The sequence below is a fragment of the Diceros bicornis genome, chromosome 21, assembly GCF_020826845.1.
Source record: "Diceros bicornis minor isolate mBicDic1 chromosome 21, mDicBic1.mat.cur, whole genome shotgun sequence".
Classification (NCBI taxonomy): domain Eukaryota; kingdom Metazoa; phylum Chordata; class Mammalia; order Perissodactyla; family Rhinocerotidae; genus Diceros; species Diceros bicornis.
The window spans coordinates 22,135,814-22,156,707 of record NC_080760.1 but is presented as its reverse complement, the minus strand read 5'-3'; the positions used below and the strand labels follow the sequence as shown (position 1 = coordinate 22,156,707).

The following is a 20,894-nucleotide window of genomic DNA, read 5'->3' as shown; positions in this document are numbered from 1 at the left end:
GAAATATAAGCAGAAATGACTTTACTATTTCCAACTCTTGCCCATAAAATCTTTCCATGTGCTGGCTGGATGGAGAGGCCTCCAAGGCCCTAGAAGACAGTGAAGACACGAGATGAAAAGAGCCTCAAACCCTGAATGACCATAAGGAAGGCCACCAGTTCACTGGGAATAACTGCACTGGACTGATATTAGCTCCGTAAATAAACAACTTCTGTATTAAAGTTTTCGAAGTTTATATATTATAGGCACTGGCATTATGTTAGCTAATAAATAGAGCTCACGAAGGTCTGCTTCCAAATTCAGTTTTCTCATAGTTTTAATGATGTTATAGTTGAAAAAGAAACATCACAAAGACACACTGTAGACTATATAAAGTACAAACGCAGGGTAAGGTTCATTGTTAAGAGTAGTGGATGTAAAGCTACATTTTATTAATCTTCCTGATAACTTGGAACTTTCTGGTGAGCTTCTTGTCAGATCTTGGAGTGCCACTATATCTACTTCATCAGTGCTGATGAAGAGCTTCACTAGGAGTACAGGTTTCAGGTCTACCTTTCCTGTGTAATTGTAATATTAGTACCACACTCAATCCACATTTTCCTTGCAGGAATCTTTGTAAACCACTCACCCATTTTCTGATGGTTATCTAAACTAACTAACATCTCCAGAAAGGCAGGCAACACATGACCATCTGACATCAGACCAACTGAGAACACCAGGGTAAAGCCATATATTAAATATTAGCAATGCTTAATTTCTTTTTTGCCTTTTAAATTAAAAAATAAAAGTAAGTTCTACCATTTCTTTCCACTCCCCAGAGAACTTAATCATGCACCCCAAGGAGTACATGGGCCTTTCACTGAGGATCACTATATTTGAAATTATTCCAGACACTGAGAAGGAAAAATAAGAAAGAGTATAGCCAGGAGATAGACAAATAAATAAATGATTGCAGTTACTAATTGTTAGAAATAGAGTAAATGTGAAGTACTGTGTGAGCTTAGAAATTACTACAAGATGAAAAGAGCGTAGATTCCTAAGTGACCACAGGTCATAACAGCTGATCTCAACTCAAGCTCTGGATCCGAAGCTCTTTCACCTATTCAGTTGTTCCCACAAGTGTCCCATTTCTCGTTAAAAAACAACAACAACTCTTATTTGACTCCATCTCCCCCAAGCTACAGTCTTATTTATTTACTATTTTATCAAAAATCTCAGAAAGAGTTTTTATCTGTACTGTCCAACACAGTAGTCACTAGTCATATGTGCATATTTAAATTTAGATTAATTTAATTAAAAATACAAAAAAATTAAAAATTCAGTTACTCAGTCACACTAGCCACATTTCCACATTTCAAGTGCTCAATAGTCACATGTGGCTGGTACTACCATATTGTATTGGACAGCGCAGATACAGAATATTGCCATCATTGCCAAAAGTTCTATTGGACAGTGCTGGTCTAGACTATAACAATAGTTTAGAGTGAAGTCTCTAGAACCATACTGCCTGGATTCAAATCCCAACTTCTACCCTTACTAGCTGCGTAAACTTGGGGAATTTATTCCCCCTCTATATACTTTGGTTTACTCATCTGTAAAATAAGGATAATAGTAATTAATTCTTGCTTCATAACATTGTTGAGAGGTTTAAATAATTTACACGTGAAGTGCTTAGAATAGTGCCTAGCACGTAAAAAATGCTCAATAAATATTAGGTGTTCTTATTTTTATTCTTGCTATTTATTCTCACTGACTCTTACTTCACCTCCCATTTTTTTTAACCTACTCCAGTCAGGCTTTGTCCACTAATGCAAGATTTGCCAAGGTTTACCAATTCTTCCATCTTGCCAAATCCAATGGTCAATTCTCAGTTTTCATCTTACTTGACCTATCTGAAGCACTTGACACAGTTGATCATCTTTCTTAAAGTCATTTGGTTTCCAAGATACCATATTCTTCTTTCTTTTTCTTTAATGCCTGCTCTCTCTCAAGTTTTCTTTGATGGATTCTCTTCCTGATGTCTGATTGTTGGAATATCCGAGGGCTCAGTCTTTAGTTTTCTTCTTGATTCAAGTTACCCTAAGTAATCTTATCCAGTGCCATGGCTTTAAACACTACCTGCTGATCACTCCCAAATTACATCTTTCGTCTTAACCGACTAGGCTCCAGACTCATATCCAATTAACCATATAACAACTGCACTTAGATGTCTAACAGGCATCTCAAAATCAATGTCTAAAATAGAATTCTTGATTCCACCATGCGGAATCTATTGATATCTTACATCTACAAAGTGATTTTTAAGTTTTTAAAGCATTTTCTTACATATTTTTAAATATTATCTTTATAAAAATCCTGTTAGGAGAGCAGGTGTTAATTCCATCCATCAGATGAACATTCTGTGACTCAGATATGCTGGGTAGGTTTATTTATTTATTTATTTGTTTTTGTGAGGGAGATCAGCCCTGAGCTAACATCCGTGCTAATCCTCCTCTTTTTGCTGAGGAAGACCGGCTCTGAGCTAACATCTATTGCCAATCTTCCTCCTTTATTTTTTTCTTCCCCAAAGCCCCAGTAGATAGTTGTATGTCGTAGTTGCACATCCTTCCAGTTGCTGTGTGTGGGACGCGGCCCCAGCACAGCCGGAGAAGCGGTGCGTCGGTGCGCACCCGGGAATCCGAACCCAGGCTGCCAGCAGCGGAGCGCGTGCACCCAGCAGCTAAGCCACCGGGCCGGCCCCTGGGTGGGTTTTTAAAGAGGCTACAGTTGATATCTTATATAACCCAGAGTAAGCAATAGAATCCAAGTCTCCTTATTCTCTCTATATGCTTTCTACTAGTTATGATGCCTAGCAGGTCATATTTAATCTTTAGAAATGGTGACTTTGAAGGTGAGTTTCCAATTAACAGAAAAAGAAGCATATAAAATAGCATGGCAGAAGAAAAGATATGTAACTTAGCTACCATGTGTATTGGCCAACACACCTTTATAAATGGTTTCCCCTTTGCAGGTTATTGTTTACATATGATTACTATGATATCATCCAGAATAATTTCACTATTCTTCAGAAAGATCTCCTTTTGCTCAGTTTTCTACTCTTCAGAAGACAAGTAAGCAGTCTTGTCTGGACTTGAAATCCATACCGGTGCAATGATATTTATTTTTACAATGATAAAGTCCATCTTAAAAAACTGAAAACACTACCAGGGCTGGCTCCATGGCATAGTGGTTAAGTTCAGCATGCTCTGCTTCGGTGGCCCGGGTTCGTGGGTTTGAATCCCGGGCACAGACATACACCACTCATCAGCCAGGCTGAAGTGGCGACCCACATACAAAATAGAAGACTGGCACAAACACTCAGGGCTAATTTTCCTCAAGCAAAAAAAAAAGAGGAAGATTGGCAATAGATATGAGCCCAGGGTGAATCTTCCTCTCACACACACACACAAGATTGAAAACATTATAGTATATCATTCATTAAATGATAACTCTGTAACTTAATTACATGAAGATCTCCCTTAGAGGTCAGGAAAATCAAGAGAATACTAAATGAATTTTTGAAAATGCATACACGCTAATTGAAAATGTATTTCTTGGTTTTAGGTAAGTTACTCCATACATCTTATATATTTATGTGTAAACAAAGCATCTATTGTAGATCCAACATCATAAAATGAATTCATTATTTTAGATAATGTTATCATATGATCAAATAGTCTAGATATTAAATTTGAAGATTTGAGTTTTAAATATTATTGGATCTTGTGATTGAATTCTTTTCTTAAGAACAGAAAACAAAAATCTTACTTGAAACATACACATATACGCGCCATTATAGAATTTAGAAACCCATTGAAAGTTTGGAGTCCAGTAATTGCAAAACAATCGCTGTTGGCTATTCTCTAGTTAAACTTGGGTTTTAAAATGACAGAGATTCTGAATTCTATTGTGAATAGGTCAAAGTTATTAAGTAGATAGGTAGGAATAATTGTACATTTTAAGAATGTTTAAAATTTTAGCTATTATAATGTCACTGAATATTAATTAAAATGACAAAAAGGAATATGTTATTTCCTGTTATGCTATATATAGAGGAAGGAGTTATACGATATAATAAGGAACAAGACTACTTTTTAAATTTGCCAACATCACAATGCTTTTGAAGAAAAAAACCTGTATCTACTCATACATGAAAACTAAATCAATGTTGTCACAGAATCTCAGTGTATGGTCAACAGATCCATACTTTTTTAATAAAAATATTGTCAAAGAAAGATATATGGGATATTTATGCCAAAACTGTAAAGATATGAAGTTGATCATTGAGAAATATTGACCATTCTGTTCTTGAAATCTTCCATACTCTTAGCTTCTGTGACACTATTCTCTCATAGCTTTTGTCCTTTCTTCATGATCATTCCTTCTTGATCTCCTTCATGGGCTCAGGACTCATCCCTCTCCCTCCTTCTTCTGTACTTCCAATATCCATTAACAGCACTATGACCATCCACCAGTGATGTAAGCCAGAGATAGAGAAATCATCTTAGACTCCTTACTCCTTCACCTCCCCATATCCAACCAGTCACTAAATCGGATGACTGACTACTAAATTTGCTCTATAAACATTTCCTGACTCTATCACCTTCTCTCTATCTTTACTGCAACTGACTTAATTCAGGTTCTTATCTCTTGCCTGAATTACTGTACTACTCTGCTAATTCATCCTAAAATATTCTTTACCAGATGCTGACTTAAGTTTACTTCTTTATTGCAGCCCCCCTAGAACCTAAGCTATAAGAGAAGGATGTCTTATCTTGGTTATGTTTTCTTTAGGATAGTCCCTGGCATATGGTAGATGCTCCAAAAATACTTGTTAGTTAAATAAATGGCAGCCTGAATGTCCTAAAAATTATGTATTATACAAATCTGATCAAATCAATCTTCTACTGAAAACCTTTTAAAACTTCTTACACCTATAAATTAATATAATCTATAGGACTCTCCATGATCTGGTCTCTACTTACATAACAGCCTCATCTCTAGCCACATTCAGCCCAACATTTTATGTTAAAATTACACCTACCTACCTACCATTCCTGTAGAAATCATGCCTCCATGCCTTTGCTCATTATGGTTTCTATCTGGAACATCTTTCTAATTGTTCTTTACCTGGTTAGCAGTTACTCTTCTTTCAGGCCTTAGTTCAGGTATCATCTCCTCCAGGTATTCATTCCTGAACTCCAGGTGGAGTCAAGTGGGCTTCCTCTCAGCATCCAGCACACTTTCTATGTAATTCTAGTTTTACCACTGACATATTACATTGAGGCAATCTGTTTAAGTATCCATCTTCTACTAGATTATAAGCAACTCAGGTTATAAATGATTTCTTACTCATCTTTGTTCTCCATGTGACTGGCACATACTAAGTGCTCAATATTTATCAAAAAATGCTGAACGAGGGCGGGCCCCATGGCTTAGCGGTTAAGTGCGCGGGCTCCGCTGCTGGCGGCCCAGGTTCAGTTCCCGGGAACGCACCGACACACCACTTCTCCAGCCATGCTGAGGCCGTGTCCCATATACAGCAACTAGAAGGATGTGCAGCTATGACATACAACTATCTACTGGGGCTTTGGGGGAAAATTAAATAAATAAATAAAATTATTAAAAAAAAAAAAATGCTGAACGAATGGAGTTAATTATTTAGTTTAACACCACATATTCTCTAACTTGTAGTCTTATTAATGTCTGTTTTAAGTTCTTAATGTTTTTAAATTAATAAAATTTACTTTCAGAGCAGTTTTAGGGTTACAGATGTTTATAAGTTTTAAAGAGAAAAATGCAATAAAGTTCTAACTGCCAGAGAAATAATAAAAAAATTCAATTTCAAAGGGCCAACATTTATTGTATTAGCACAACACAGTTAATTATGTATAAATATTAGTAATTTAAAAAATCATTTAACTATGATCTCTATGTCAATAAATCAAATTTCTATTTCTATATTAAAATGCAAAATAATATTTTAAAACACCAAATAAAAAAATTCCTATAACAATAATCACATTAAATATAGGGAGTTACAACCAGGGTATAAAGAATACCATCAAATAACTATTTCAATATAATATTGTTATAAAGGCTCAAATTCTAGAATCACTGCTATAGTTTGTAACATCAAGATTAGCCGGGTCCAGAATTAATCACAAAATTCTTTTGTGTTGTAGATTTATGTCTTGACTTTTGTGTACAAGAACCCTAGTATTCACACATAAATGAGATTTAATCCATTTGCTTATAATTTATTTGCTGTAAAAGAAACACCATATTATATGCTTTTGTTTGTTAAGTAGAAGATATGCTATTATTTCCAAGATACCAGTGATTTAGTGTTTAATTATCAACACTCATTTGAAAAAAGACATTGCTTTGACTCACAAATTTCTTAATTGCTAACAGTGGCTTTTCTGAGTAGGAGTGTTGTATCTAATTTATTTTTGCAGATGTGATTTAGCAACTGAATTTTAAAGTAGCAGAGCTTTGAATATCTTCACTGTCAGCAGAAAATTCCTCCATCCCTGCTGCTGGAGAATATTGTTGCTTGAAGTTTTAACAGGGAAATAAAAACTGCAGTAAGAAAATTGATACTACTGGTAAATGCTGCTTACAAACTGAAAAAGAAGTTAGGTTGTCAGTAATAAAAGAACTACATTATTCACACAAAATATGAGGTGTCATCTTCATCACCATAACTTGCTGGGCATGAAAATTAATTTGGCTGGTTCCAACTTGAGGAACCTAAAGCAAAGCAAATATCTCACAGATCAGAGTACCTTTACAAAGAATCAGCAACTGGCAATCATGGAGACCACAGAGTAACTCCTCCCTGAGGAGGAAAGACATTAAATGCATTTCAAGAACAGTGGCTAAGGTTCACTTTGAAGCAGGTTCATTCATTGCTGAAAAACAAAGTCACTGTTATATTTTCAGAAAGGTTGACTAGTTTAAAATGCCTCTTTCCCTCTGGAACATGTCATCATCCACACATTACTGCAATAAAATGAGTAGGAGAAAAGAATATGTATTTTAATTACAACTCAAATGTGAATTCAAAAGTAACATAAAAATTCCTACCCGTTTGGCTGAGCTGAGAAGCGCTGCGACTTTTCCGGGAGAGACCAACGATAGCTACCATTTTGGCCCCAATGCTAGAGCGCCGCTTTTTGCCGCTGGAGCCCAAGGCGCCCACTGCAGTGTCAGACTGGCTGCCATCATTCTTCTCCAGCGAGCACATGTCTCCGCTGATGCTGGTGCTTTTAGTCATGTTCTTCCCTGAGATGCCCATTTGTCTGCTTTGCATTTTGGACGTAAAGACACTGTAGGCCGATGGATCATTAAAAGTGAGGGCAAGAGTAAAAAGGAAAAGACAGAAAAGGCATTTTAGATGAAACATCTGGAGTGTAATTAAATTATATCATTTATGGGGCATATTTTTAGAATCTAAAAATTTTCAATGAGCTTTACTATTCAGGGCCAACCTTAACGAAACTATAGAAAATCAGACATAATTTCATTTCTGAGGTCTAAGAAGACACTAGATTACATCGCCATAGGAAAAAAAATATTCACAAAATATCACTGGGCTCATTTAAGAGAATATGCTGTCCTGCAAGTGCAAATATGCTTTAAGGCAGCCATATAACATATGGAAGATGTTCCCCAAGGCATTCTTCTCTACTTTGCTTTACTATTGCCTTCAAAAAGAAATTAGATGAGTGGGAAAATTTTACAAAAAAATGGCAAAAATTACAGCATCCATTGCTAAGAATGGCCCTTTAAAATAAGTTTTTTTCATTTTATGGAAAACCTAATAAGATTTATGTAATAATAGTTAAATTTTCTAGCAGGGAATGATGTTTTCATTAGCTGTAATTAAAAATAATTTATTTCACTTTACATAATTTCATATTTATTGATATGTCTCTATTACAAAAATAAAGAAAGACTTCCCTCTTGTACTCATTTGAAAGAAAGAAAAGCAATACCAGTTTTCCAGACAATATTGTCAGAAAGCAATCAATGAGTCAATGACGCACGTGAGCTCATTGATGATCTGCTGCTAGACTGACACTGTGAATGGGAATAATTAAAGAAAGGACCTTGGATTTTTCTGCAATTACTAGGTGTGGTAGGAGATAGAGTAGGGGGTAAAGAATCTGGAAGCAGGCTATCCAGCTGGCCCTATACACCTGAAGGAATGTGAAGGAAATAACCTGCTTTGCAGGAATGGGAAGACTTGTTTACATATCACCAATTATTGACTCAGTATTAGAAAGTCATAGTTTATGCTTTAATTTAGTTCTGATAATCTAAGTGTATAACACATAATTATAGAAATGAAAGAAAAGAATAGAAATCAAAAAACATTAGAAATACATTTATATGTCATTGAAAGGATGAGAATTAGAAAATTGACCTATTGAGCTTATCTCTTATCTCTAATTCAATTTCTTGGTCTTCCTAAAAAATTTTTTTTCCAAGTATTTAAGAGGGGAAAGGCTCAGTGTGAAATTTTTTTAAACAGAGTAAAGTGTACTATTTTATCCCTCACGTCAGTTTCAAGAAGAAATGAGGCATAAATAGGCCAAAAGAGTCAGACAGAACAGAGAGAAAGGTGTATATGCTTCTACAAACCCCACCCCAAATCAATCATTTTCAAGCTTGTTTGATTTTGCTATTCTTTAATAAGCAACAACAGAACAAAAGAGTTTTGGAGGCAAACAGATGTGGGCTTGAATCCCAGCTTTACTACTACTTATCTGACTTCCTTGAGAAGAGCTAATCGCTCCATCTGAGCCTCAGGTTCCTCATTTATAAAATGAGAATATTTTACTTTTCTCTCTTATTTTTAAGAATAAAGATAATATGTCTAAAGTAACAATTCAACAAACTGAAATAATAACAATTATTATTAGGGAATATAGATAGATAAAGTAAGGTTAAATCCCTTCAACATGCATTATATAAATACTTAACAGCACCAATACAAATGATGTTTGTAATTATAAATTTAAAGTGGAAATTTTGGGGATTAAAATGTTTAAAATGGTTTTCATATAGCCAGCATTATATAATGGAGAGTAGATTTGTACTGAGAGTCAGGAAATCTGAGAGTGATCTTTGGCTTTACTGACTGATCTTAGGAAAGTTGTTTCCCTTTCAGGAATTTAGTTTCTTCATTTAATAAATGAGAAAATGTAACTAAAGCCCTAAGCAGAATGCCAGGCACATAAGAGCTCCAAAAATTATTCTCTTCCTCTTTCTCCTTATTATTATTATCACCACCACCATCATCATCACCCATTAAGCATCCATTAATCATCTTGAACTGGAATATCTATAAAGTCTTCTTCTTTAACTATGAAATGCTTTGCCCCTCTAGATATCTCTTATTCCACAGATTCTGGACAAATAAACACAGAAATGCAACATAGGATTTTCATAGTATGCTGCCATCAAAAAACGTATGGCATAGCCTAGAAAAGTCAGTTTGGTTGAAACCAAGGCTTTGAAAATAATAACATATGTTCCATAGTCACAGTAACCTAGTGTTCCTGTTATGTAGGAATTTTTACCCCAAACATATACTTTTCTAAAAGAACCACCTAATGTATTACCTACCAAGGAAGGCAAAGACAGACTCACAAAATATTGCTTATTGTACCTTGTGATTTTTGCATTTTAATTTTCATGGTTGGCTAAAAAGGCCATAAAAAACTTGGCCACAATCAAGCAGGATACAATGAAATACTAACTGGAACTGATAAATCAGTTTGTAGATAAACATTTTAATTACTATTTGGTTTTAAAGAAGTACACTTCTCTTCAACCTAACAACTCCGATAATGCATTATCTACAAAAAGGGTTATTAAAAGTTTCATTAGATGGATCTACTGTTCATCTCCTTGAAACTTAAAGATCACCAGAGATGAGTTTATAAATAGTTGCCCTCGAGTGCTGTGTTTTGAGGGGAGGGATACTGAGGCTAGGGTATCACCACTAGTTTCCTTTATTCTCCTCACTGGACATCACCTAAAGCTACAGGCAAATAACGTTGCAAGCAAACAAGCTATCAACCAACATTTTTAAAGTTTTGTGACTCTTGATTTATGGAATACATTGTAGTAAAGAATCTGTAAACATGGGTGATCATTTGGGATGCTCAGTGTAGTTAGAAAGCCAAGATCCATTACATTATCAATTACTTTAAAGGAGAAAATTTGTAAGAGTCTGGTACTATGGTAAATTTCCAGTATTGCTGGCGAGAGTCTCAATGCTAGATTTCTGATGGGTAATTTGGCAATATGTATCAAAGCCCTAAAAAAAGAAAGCCTACCTTTTAACCTATTAATTCTACTTTTAGAATTTATCCTAAGGGAAAACCTAGCAATATGCACAGATTTAGCAAGAATGATATTTATTGCAGAATTGATTATAATAGCAAAACACACACACACAAGGGAAAAACCCATAAATGTTCAACAGTAGAGGGTGTTTACATACGTTATGTTCATCAATAAAATAGACTGTACCTTTGAAAATGCTGCTGTAAATAAATATTTATTGACATAAAATATGTTCCTGTAATGGGGGGAAGGAAGAGAGGAAGCAGGTATGTGCAGCTTAGCTTTGGCCGGCACACATACCAAACACGGATTCATCCTACTACAGGGGACACAGACAAATTCAAACCCCAAAGGTTATCCAGTGTCACAAACAGAAAACAAAAAAGAAAAAACAAAAACAAAAGAAATTCATATAAAAAGAAATAGAGAAACATCTCCTGCTAAACTAGGTAGTTTGGGAAACCCGGATTCATGAGATGATCTACCTCTCACCTGCATAAGAGGGGACTAAAGGGAATAGGAAGAAAAATAAAATTATAAGTTCAGAAAGTTTCTGTTCTTAGAGAAAAAGTATAAACGCACAGAGCAAAAGATCTAGAAGGATATACCGTCAAAAGTGTGCAAAAAGTAGTTTTAATTTTCTCTGGTTGGTATCTATGTTTTTAAAAAAATTTTCTTTTCTATTTTATTTATTCCAAAATGAAGAAAAAAGGTATTGGCAATAAGAAAAAATTTAAAACAAACAGACAAATGAAAAGAGCCATCAAGGACTAACATTCCTTTTTCTTTGACAAAGCTCAAATTATTCAATCCACATAGTTCATTCCACGGGCTAAAGGTATAGCATGGCTTTCAAGCTAATCCTAGGAGATCACTACACAATAATATTGGGTATTGATATAGGATGCTCAGTTCCAGAAAGAGACACAGTGTTCCTACACTTCTAAATATTGTTTTATGCATGTTGTCTAATTTTTGGCTTTTGAGAAACTTTATATATATAGTATTCTCAAAGTAAAATATGTCAAATTGCCAATACAAGTGATGTATTTTAGGACATAATTATAGTTGTTGAAAGTTGTATACTGAAAGATTTTTAAAAAGGCAAATCTAGGCCAATTGTTAGGAGAAAGGCAAGTGAAATATTTGTAAATATTCCCCTAAGACTTAAATAGCATATTAGGGGTTATAGGAGTATGTGATTAAATTAAATGAGGTTTATAGGCCATATGGCCAAAAGTATTAATTAATAGGTTTGAATAAATAGAGCTAAGTGATTGGCTCTTGAGAGAAATAGCAAACACAGGACAAAGACAAATTCTGAGTTTATGAGAGTACGGGCATAAGAGTAGCATTGTAAATAAAATACATAGTAATGTCAAGACAAATATTTCATCATACTGAGAGTTGGGAAGGTGGTTAGGCAACAACTTACCCAAGAAACTAGAGGTTGGAGTGATTTAGGATTTTGTGGATAGAAACAGAGAGGGCCCAGCAGCTAAATACAATGGAGTATGGGACTGCAGCCCAGGAAGAGAAAAGACACTTAAGGATAGGAAGTAGAGATAACTCTAGAAGTAGAAGTATTTATAACATCTTGGGCTAGGAAGTGGTGCTAGAAAGGCCTTGTAGGGCTCAAAAGTTAGAAGACAATAGTAACAATGGTAGAGTAGAAAAAACCCCGGTGAGTTGGCCAAGCTCCCAAACATTATGTCACCTTGAAAGACTTTATTCCTTTTCCTTCCCACTGTTGTGTTCCTGGAGACAGGAGCCAAGAGCTAACTGAATTCCACTGTGAAAATTCATACTTGCTTGTGCCAGTTGCCAGTCATTGGGCAGATGTCTGGATTTCAGAGTGCCATTTCTTGAATTCTGGTATATTCCTTGTGGAGGAGGGGGCGAGGGGAGTAACGAACTCTGTTCCCTGTCTAAAGTCCCCTAATTAAAAAATTTCTCAATATTAAATACTCTTCCTTTCCTAAAATGTGAAACTTGAAATTCTTACCCTAATTTATGATTTAATAAGCTTTATTTCACTTGCTCAAATGACCATCTACAATTTCAGCCTACTAAAGTACTAATCACTTATTCAACCAACATTTATTGAATATCTATCCTCACAAAGATGAGGATATGAAAACATGGCTGCATAAGAACATGGTCTTAGTTTATAATCAAAATTCCAATGATCAACTCTAATATCAAGAAACTCTAAGTTAAACATTCAAGAAAACACCTCTCTCTGAAGAGTATGTAAAAACTGAGCTTCTCACGCTAATTCTTTGATTTCTGGAGATAATTGAAACTTAAAATTTAGTACTTTTAACATTACTACAGGTACTCTATATAAATACATTCTATTAATATACTATAATGTATTAGCATAGTATCTAAATATATTGGAGGGTGTGTGTGTGTCTATGCCACAAAGTTGATACCGAGAGTTAGGGAGGAATATTTAGCTAACTAACAAAGTATCTTCAGTCAGAAACATCTTTCTTGATTAGAGCCATTAGTAATGAATCTATGTTTAAGCTTCTTAGCCCTTGAATCTCGGGTTGCAAGCAGTGCCTCAGTGGTTCCAGAGTCCACCACTGCTTAGTTAAGATAGTTTAAGGAGCTCCAGGAAGGCCTGTAATCTCCAAAATTCCCTTCCCAACAGCCTAAAATTCCACCATACTATCACAATTTCTAGACCCAAAACTACATTGCTAATGGTTTACCAGAAAAGTTTCTTTTCCTCATTGGGTCTCATCTTCCTAAGCTAGTATATGAGGAGGTTAGAGATCACTGTTAAGGTACTTTTACCTCCAATTTTTTTTTTTTTTTGGTGAGGAAGATTGTCACTGAGCTAACATCTGTGCCAATCTTCCTCTACTTTGTATGTGGGACACCTCCAAAGCATGGCATGATGGGTGGCGTGTAGGTCTGCGCCGGGGTCTGAACCCGCGAACCCTGGGCCACTGAAGTGGAGTGCGCAAACTTAACCACTACCCACCAGGTCAGCCCCTTACCTCCAAATTTTTATAAATATAATACTGTTGCTGATTTATTTTTTAAAAATTAATTCCTTTCAAATTTTCATGGTTCTTTTTCTCTTTCTTTTTAATCCAGCTTTGCCTATTGTTCCCCATAATTTTCCTCAATCCGTGATTTTTAGGCAATATCATCTTTCTCTTCACAAGTTTCCAGAATAAACTACATAATTCTAACCCAGCAATACAATGTGTGCATAATCCCCTTAAATTTTTCTATTGTTTCATCTGTACTTTTCAATGAAACCTGATTACTTCCACATGTAAATATTTTAGACAGGAATAGATTTCCCTCTAACTCATTTTCATTTCAGTTTCCTCTGATTTTACATAGTATTTCCAGTAACATAGAAAGGTCCATGACAAATTATCAGAAGGTATGCTCACTGGCCTATAACTCTAAGTGTCAATTTACATTTTTACCATTCTTACTAATATCAAAGGAACACTAACCGTTAAGATTTTGTGAAAATAAAAAAATAAACCGAGAGCTTTGCTTTATTCTTGCTAATCATCCTACTCTCTAATCAGTATATCAAATTTGTAGATTATTGAATAAATGATGAATATTCTGCACTATTGAAATCATTACATTAAGTAAAAATTCACATTATGTCTCCAAAAATAATACTGAAACCTAAACCATAATATGAAAATATTCTCAGACTATAACTTACCCATATAAAATCACATAATATGAAAATATTCTTGGACTATAACTTTTGCCCATATAAAATCACTAGAATTTGTGTTTCAAAGTGTATAAAAATGTATAAATGGGTATATATTAAAGATGTTAATTCTTCAAGCTACAAAGTACAAAATAAATTAGTCCCATATTTTGGAAAATAGTGGATGCTCTGATTTTTTTTGAAAACTTGATTACAAATCAAATCAAATTTTCTAAAAAATCTCTACTTTTGTGTAATCACATCATTTCAGAGACTGAGAACATGCTTTAAACTTATATATCAATGAAATCTATTTATTAGCTATACAACTCCCATATCTAATTAAAATCAATTTTTAAAACTTAACATAGAAGAATCTACCAGAATTTCTGGAGCCTCAGGAGATTTAAAAAAACAAAAACTCATTCTAGGATTTTTTCCCAAGAGGCCAAATATGTATTATCCATACATTATTCCTTTATATTTGGAAACAAAGATACTTTGATTGGAGTTGTATATGTTTCCTTATATTTGCCTGACAATAACTAAGCAAAGAGAAGTAGTTTCTTGTCCTTTTACCTTTCTTAGCACTCTGTTATCAGGTAAAATGATCTGTAGAATTCACTAGAATTAACTTCCACTGTTCCAAGTTCCTGGAATTTGTGGTAATATGTCACATTATTCATCTTAGTGAGCTTTGCATTATTGCTCTAGTAAAGGCTTTCTTTTTGGAAAAAAGAGCCATTTTTTCCCCATCAATCCTCTTTAACAGATAGCCAGGATCAAGAGACTGGGCCTCAGGACTTGGAAATGTCAGTGAAGAGAAGGAGCACACTGTGCTTTCTCAGACAGTGTTGTTATCAGTCATCAGCTCCTTTGCTTGCTTAGCAGAAAATTAGGGTTCTGGGCTTAGAAATAAAAAACAAAGAAAGGGTCTTTCCACCAGTAGCACACATTGACAGGACAACGATTACAGAAATTTTAAAATATCTAAACAACAAAGCTCCAAGTGAGGATTTTTTTATATTTCTTAATTCAATTTTAGTGGGCATTACAAAATTAATGTCTAAAGACTATATGTCTGTGTATGCACGTGTATGTATGTGTATCATTCATATTTTTTACTTTCAGTATATTATGTTCTGACATCTTAAAAACAGTCCTGACTGGGGAGAGACTGACCCTCCTGGGCTAGCCAATTCTCAGAGGGAGCAAAGGGCTCAGCCAGAAGCATGAGTTTGATATGCAAAAGCAATCTACAGATTCAATGCAATCCCTATCAAAGTTCCAATGACATTTTTCACAGAAATAGAACAAAGAATCCTAAAATTTATATGGAATAAGAAAAGACCCCGAATAGCCAAAGGAATCCTGAGAAAAAAGAACAAAGTGGAGGCATCAAACTCCTTGATTTAAAAATATACTACAAAGCTATAGTAACCAAAACAGCATGGTACTGGCACAAAAACAGACACAGAGATCAATGGAACAGAACTGAGATCCCAGAAATAAACTCACACATCTATAGACAGCTAATTTTCGGCAATGGAGACAAGAACATACAATGGAGAAAAGAAAGTCTCTTCAATAAATGGCGTTGGGAAAACCGGACAGCCACACACAAAGGAATGAAAGTAAACTATTATCTTATACCACACACAAGCCACATGCAAAAGAATGAAAGTAGACAATTATTTTACACCATACACAAAAATTAACTCAAAATGGATTAAAGACTTGAATGTAATACCTGAAACCACAAAAATTCTGGAAGAAAACACAGGCAGTACGCTCTTCGATATCAGTCTTAGTAGCATATTTTCAAGCACCATGTCTGACCAGGCAAGGGAAACAATTGAAAAAATAAACAAATGGGACTACATCAAAGTAAAAAGCTTCTGCACAGCAAAGGAAACCATCAACAAAAAGCAAAGACAATCTAACAATTGGGAGAAGATATTTGCAAAGCATATATCTGATAAGGGGTTAATATCCAAAGTATATAAAGAATTCATACATCTCAACAACAAAAAAAGTAACAACCCAGTAAAAAATGGGCAGAGGATCTGAACAAACATTTTTGCAAAGAAGATACACAGATGACCAACAGGCACGTGAAAAGATGTTCAACATCACTAATTATCAGGGAAATGCAAATCAAAACTACAATGAGATATCACTTCCCACCTGTCAGAATGACTATAATTAACAAGACAGGAAATAACAAGTGTTGGAGAAGATGTGGAGAGAAGGGAACTCATACACTGCTGATGGGAGTGCAAACTGGTGCAGTCACTATAGAAACAGTATGGAGATTCCTCAAAAAATTAAGAATAGAACTACCATCCAACTATTCCACTGCTGGGTATTTATCCAAAAAACATGAAAACACGAATGCATAAAGATATATGCATCCCTATGTTCATTGTGGTATTATTCACAATAGCCAAGTCTTGGAAGCAACTTAGGTGCCCATCATCGGATGAATAGATAAAAAATATGTGGTCTATATATACAATAGAATACTACTCAGCCATAAAAAAGATGAAATCTTGCCATTTGCAACAACATTGATGGACCTTGAGGGTATTATGCTAAGTGAAATACGTCAGAGGGAGAAAGTCAAATACCATATCCTCTCACTTATATATAGGAGATAAAAACAACAACAAACAAACACATAGAGACAGAGATTGGATTGTTGGTTACCACAGGGGAAGAGGGGAGGGAAGAGGGTGACAGGGGTGACTCACACATGTGTGTGGTGATGGATTGTAATTAGTCTTTGGGTGGTGAACATGATGTAATCTACACAGAAATTGAAATATAATGATGTACACCTGAAATTTATATAATGTTATAAACCAATGTCATCTCAATAAAAAGAATAGAGGGAATTAACTCTAAAATAACCTCTTTTGGTAATACACATTTCTTGAATGAGGATTAACTTTGATCCTAATTTTATGTTTTAACATACTCTGAGAGATAGCCCCGTGTAGTATTTAAGAGTAGAGACCCTGAAGCCAGACTTTCTGAGTTTGAATCCTGGCTCATAATAAGCACGACATGAGCCTTTGTTATATAAAATAAAATAATTTCCAAAAAAAGAAAAATGTAACCAATCCAGAGCCATACCTCCTTCATCTGGCCCATTCACACCAAGCCAACATCTCCCCTGCCCTAACTTATTCCAGGGCCTGGTACCAGGCACCTAGAGACCACCCCTATAGCTCAAAGCCCAGCCTCTAGGAATTATTCAAACTAGCCAGTCGTAAACTGTTTGCTCTGCCCTAGCTTGTCTTTCTAGCCCCCAGTAAAGGCTCTGGCCCAGACTTTCCCCTTACTCCTGCCCCTTCTGCCTCCTGACCTACATTGTTGCCTTCCCACGTGGCTCTGCGTGTGGTTGTGTGCCTCCTGTTTCCTAGGACCTATTAGTGTAATAAGCTTTGCTTTCCTGGGCCTCTCTTATGTCTCTTCTTGTGGCTGTACCTGACTGACCATCACATAGAACATAGAACAGTATGTGTATATTTATATATGTGTACAAAAGACTACTTCTTGTCAAGGGAAATGGTTTATAGCCCTAGTTAATAAATTTAGAAAAACAAAACAATAAATTAGAGGGGCTTTGAAGCAAAAAAAAACTCCCAGGGAGCTTTACTGTGTAAACTACTTTGTGAAGTATAGTATGGTATCTAGGTTAAGATTTAAATGTGCATATTTTAAACTGAATTTAGGCATTTCATGTGGAAAACAGAATACTTTTTATAACAGGTAATCCCTTATTTTTTGTTAAAATATACTTTCCTTGCCTCATTGGATGAATACTGGTAATTTCTCTTTGACTAAATCTACTATTAAAAAATTCAATGTATTACCATTCCCAAAATTATCCCTTTAGTCACCCCTAAAGAAAATACTATTGTTTTTACATGTAAAAACATGCAAATATCTGATTTAATTTATAATATTTTCTTAGCTTGTATTTGTGCAGTAGACAATGGTCTGGTCATCATCACCCAAGTATAAGTTTGTTTTATTTGTTACTCAGAAATCACCATGAGCAGAAGGACTATAACCTCCTTCAATGATTATAATGACAGTAATATTTTGACAAGATGTCCTTGGTCATATATACTGAATCTTCCTTGGAACTACTTAAAAGAAGGCCTTCAGTTTGTTAGAAATCTAAACTTTTTTTTCTTCTCAGATTCTAAGTCAATCAGTCCTGCAGAGATTGTGAATTTCTGCTCTGGAATGACGTCTCAGCATGCACAACGCTACTCTTTCAAGGTTAGGAAGTCCACTGGAATTGGAGGTGAAATTGGGAAGTTAAGCGAACCAGTTTTTAGTCTAGTGCCTGTTTTTTGGAGTTTTCTTAATATTATTATAAATCTGATATAAAGAACAACGTGAGAAAACCATGCAATATACAAAAAAGAAGCACTGACAGATTTTTCTGGAGCTAAAGCATATTTTCCCTAACATTCAGAATTTCTAAGATGTGAGGCATTAGGTATTCTATCTTTGACCTCATGAAACAAACGAACAAACCAAAATATACAGTGAGAATGTGGAGAATAAAATTATGCTTCTCTAAGCATCAATATTTTTAATTTTCTTTGGTTGGAGTAATCAACAAAATGACTTAATGGGTTTTTTTACATTTTTTTTTGACCCCCAAAAAGGTATTTTAAGAGTTACTGTTCAACATGCTTCAAAGAGAAACAAATTAGATTTGAAATGGGCCTAATTCTTCATATTGGGGTAATGAGGCAATTCCACTTCTCAGATTCTCTTAAGCTTAGGGCATGGTCTCTTACAGAGAAAGTTTTATATTTGATTCGTAGGTAGATATGTAGTTCAACAATATTATATGATTTATTCAAGGCAACAAAATCTGGTAATTTTATCAAGAGGTGAAACCTAAGTTTAGGTTCAAAGTCAGCCAGACACGGGTTTCTATCCTCTTTCTATCATGTAATAGTTCATGACCTTGAGCAGATTTCTTAACCTGTTCTGAGCTTTAATTTTCTCATCTGTTTATTATATACCTTTCTACTTGAATGTAAGCTGCATGGGGCAAGGACTTTACCTCTTCTGTTCACTGCTAAACCCCAGGTTTTAAAATAATGTCTGCCACCTGGTAAGTGTTCAGTAAATATTTGCTGAATAAATGAGTTAGTTAATCTAACAAAAATAATAACTCTCTCACAAGGTTTTGATGAGAATAAATTAAATAACATATATACAACATTCAGCACAATATCTAAAATACAGTTAAGGTACATTTGCTCCAATTATTATATATGTTTACAATTACATGGGGACATTGAGGTTTTACTAAGAATAGAAACAAATTTGCTAGATTTATTTGAAGAAGCAGCTATTTTACATAAACAGAGAGGTTCTGTGGCCTCGAAGAAATGGTTCCTCAGTTTCATATAAGTAAATAATTTCCAAATCTTCAGTCATTTCAAACTTGAAAAGATGTGTTTCAATGAAAATATTTATAAGATGATCTTATTACAAAGATGACTAACAATTAATAATGTATATACAACTAAATTCAATTTAATAGACATTTATTGAGTATCTATAAAACGTCAGACCCTATGGTTGGTATTGAATGAAAAGTTACATACTTTTGCCACTAAATGAAATGCTATACACAATCCATGCGAATAAACCTACTATTCTGTTTGTTAGTAAATAATGATTAAAATGGGAAATTCTCTTTACTCTATAGATCATCCTCCTGAAAACACTCCTAAACTCCAAAACTCTGACTTTTCCATAAGGCCCTTTTTGCCTAGAAAGAATGCCAATTTAGGAGGTGTATTATCGCTTTTAGCTAAATGTTATTAAGACTGGATAAAAATGCTCATTAATTATGAGATTAGAGACATAATGATAGACGATGAAGAGGTCATCACAAAGGAATCTCCACTGTAACCTGGGCACACTGTTCCAAAAGTGTTCACATGAAACATTAAACTATTATTTTCTCAAGTTTGTGTTGAAAACTAACAGCAAAATTAATTCAAGGATATTATTACTTCCATTACAGTTAGCCACTTTGCCACTTTATGAAACTAATACATTTCCATTTTCAAATGAATTTTGAGATGCCAAAGGCTAGAAAATAATGAAGATGAAAAATATCTATTCATTATAATTAAATAATAAACAGAATTTAAGCAAATTGTAAATGTCGTGTCTCAAACATTCTCTTGTGGTACATTTATAGGCCACTTCTGCCTTCATGAATATAGGCTACTTCTGCCTTCATGAATATTTACCTATCATTAATTCTTTAATGAACATAACCTGCCACTTCTCTTAAACTCATGTTTGAATGAGTGAATAATGAATTGCATGTACAAATGCAAATACAAATACAAGGTATTTTTCTTCACCTTGACATTTCTAACAGTATTTAACTATAAGCATATAATAAGCATAAGTGTTGATATTACGCTTTATCTTGCACTGGATATTTATTTTATAATAGGATTTTGATTTAAAATGTTGAAACCAATAATTCTGCTAATTGATATTAAGTGGAGACCCTAATTTTTAACTTAAAAATGTAACGTTTATTAAATTCGACACAATTAAATCCTTACATTTTAAAATTCTTATGTTTCAAAAATGGAAATTATAAATCCTCAGAAATTTTTGAATAATTATGTCATAGTTTATTACACAATGAAACTATCAAATTACCCAAGATTAATCATTAGTCATTTAAAGTCAAATTTACATAAACACAATTATG

At 34.5% G+C, this 20,894-nt stretch overlaps 1 protein-coding gene across 8 annotated transcripts in view; it reads right to left on the bottom strand.

The window, feature by feature from the left end:
- The window catches only part of RIMS2 (regulating synaptic membrane exocytosis 2), a 618,814-nt gene that overhangs the window by 83,461 nt on the left and 514,459 nt on the right, over positions 1 to 20,894 (bottom strand). For all 8 annotated transcript variants that reach the window (XM_058564761.1, XM_058564763.1, XM_058564762.1 and 5 more), the window contains one exon: positions 7,132 to 7,373. In XM_058564761.1, coding sequence (XP_058420744.1) covers positions 7,132 to 7,373 — 242 coding nt within the window. The remainder of the gene's footprint in view (positions 1 to 7,131; positions 7,374 to 20,894) is intronic.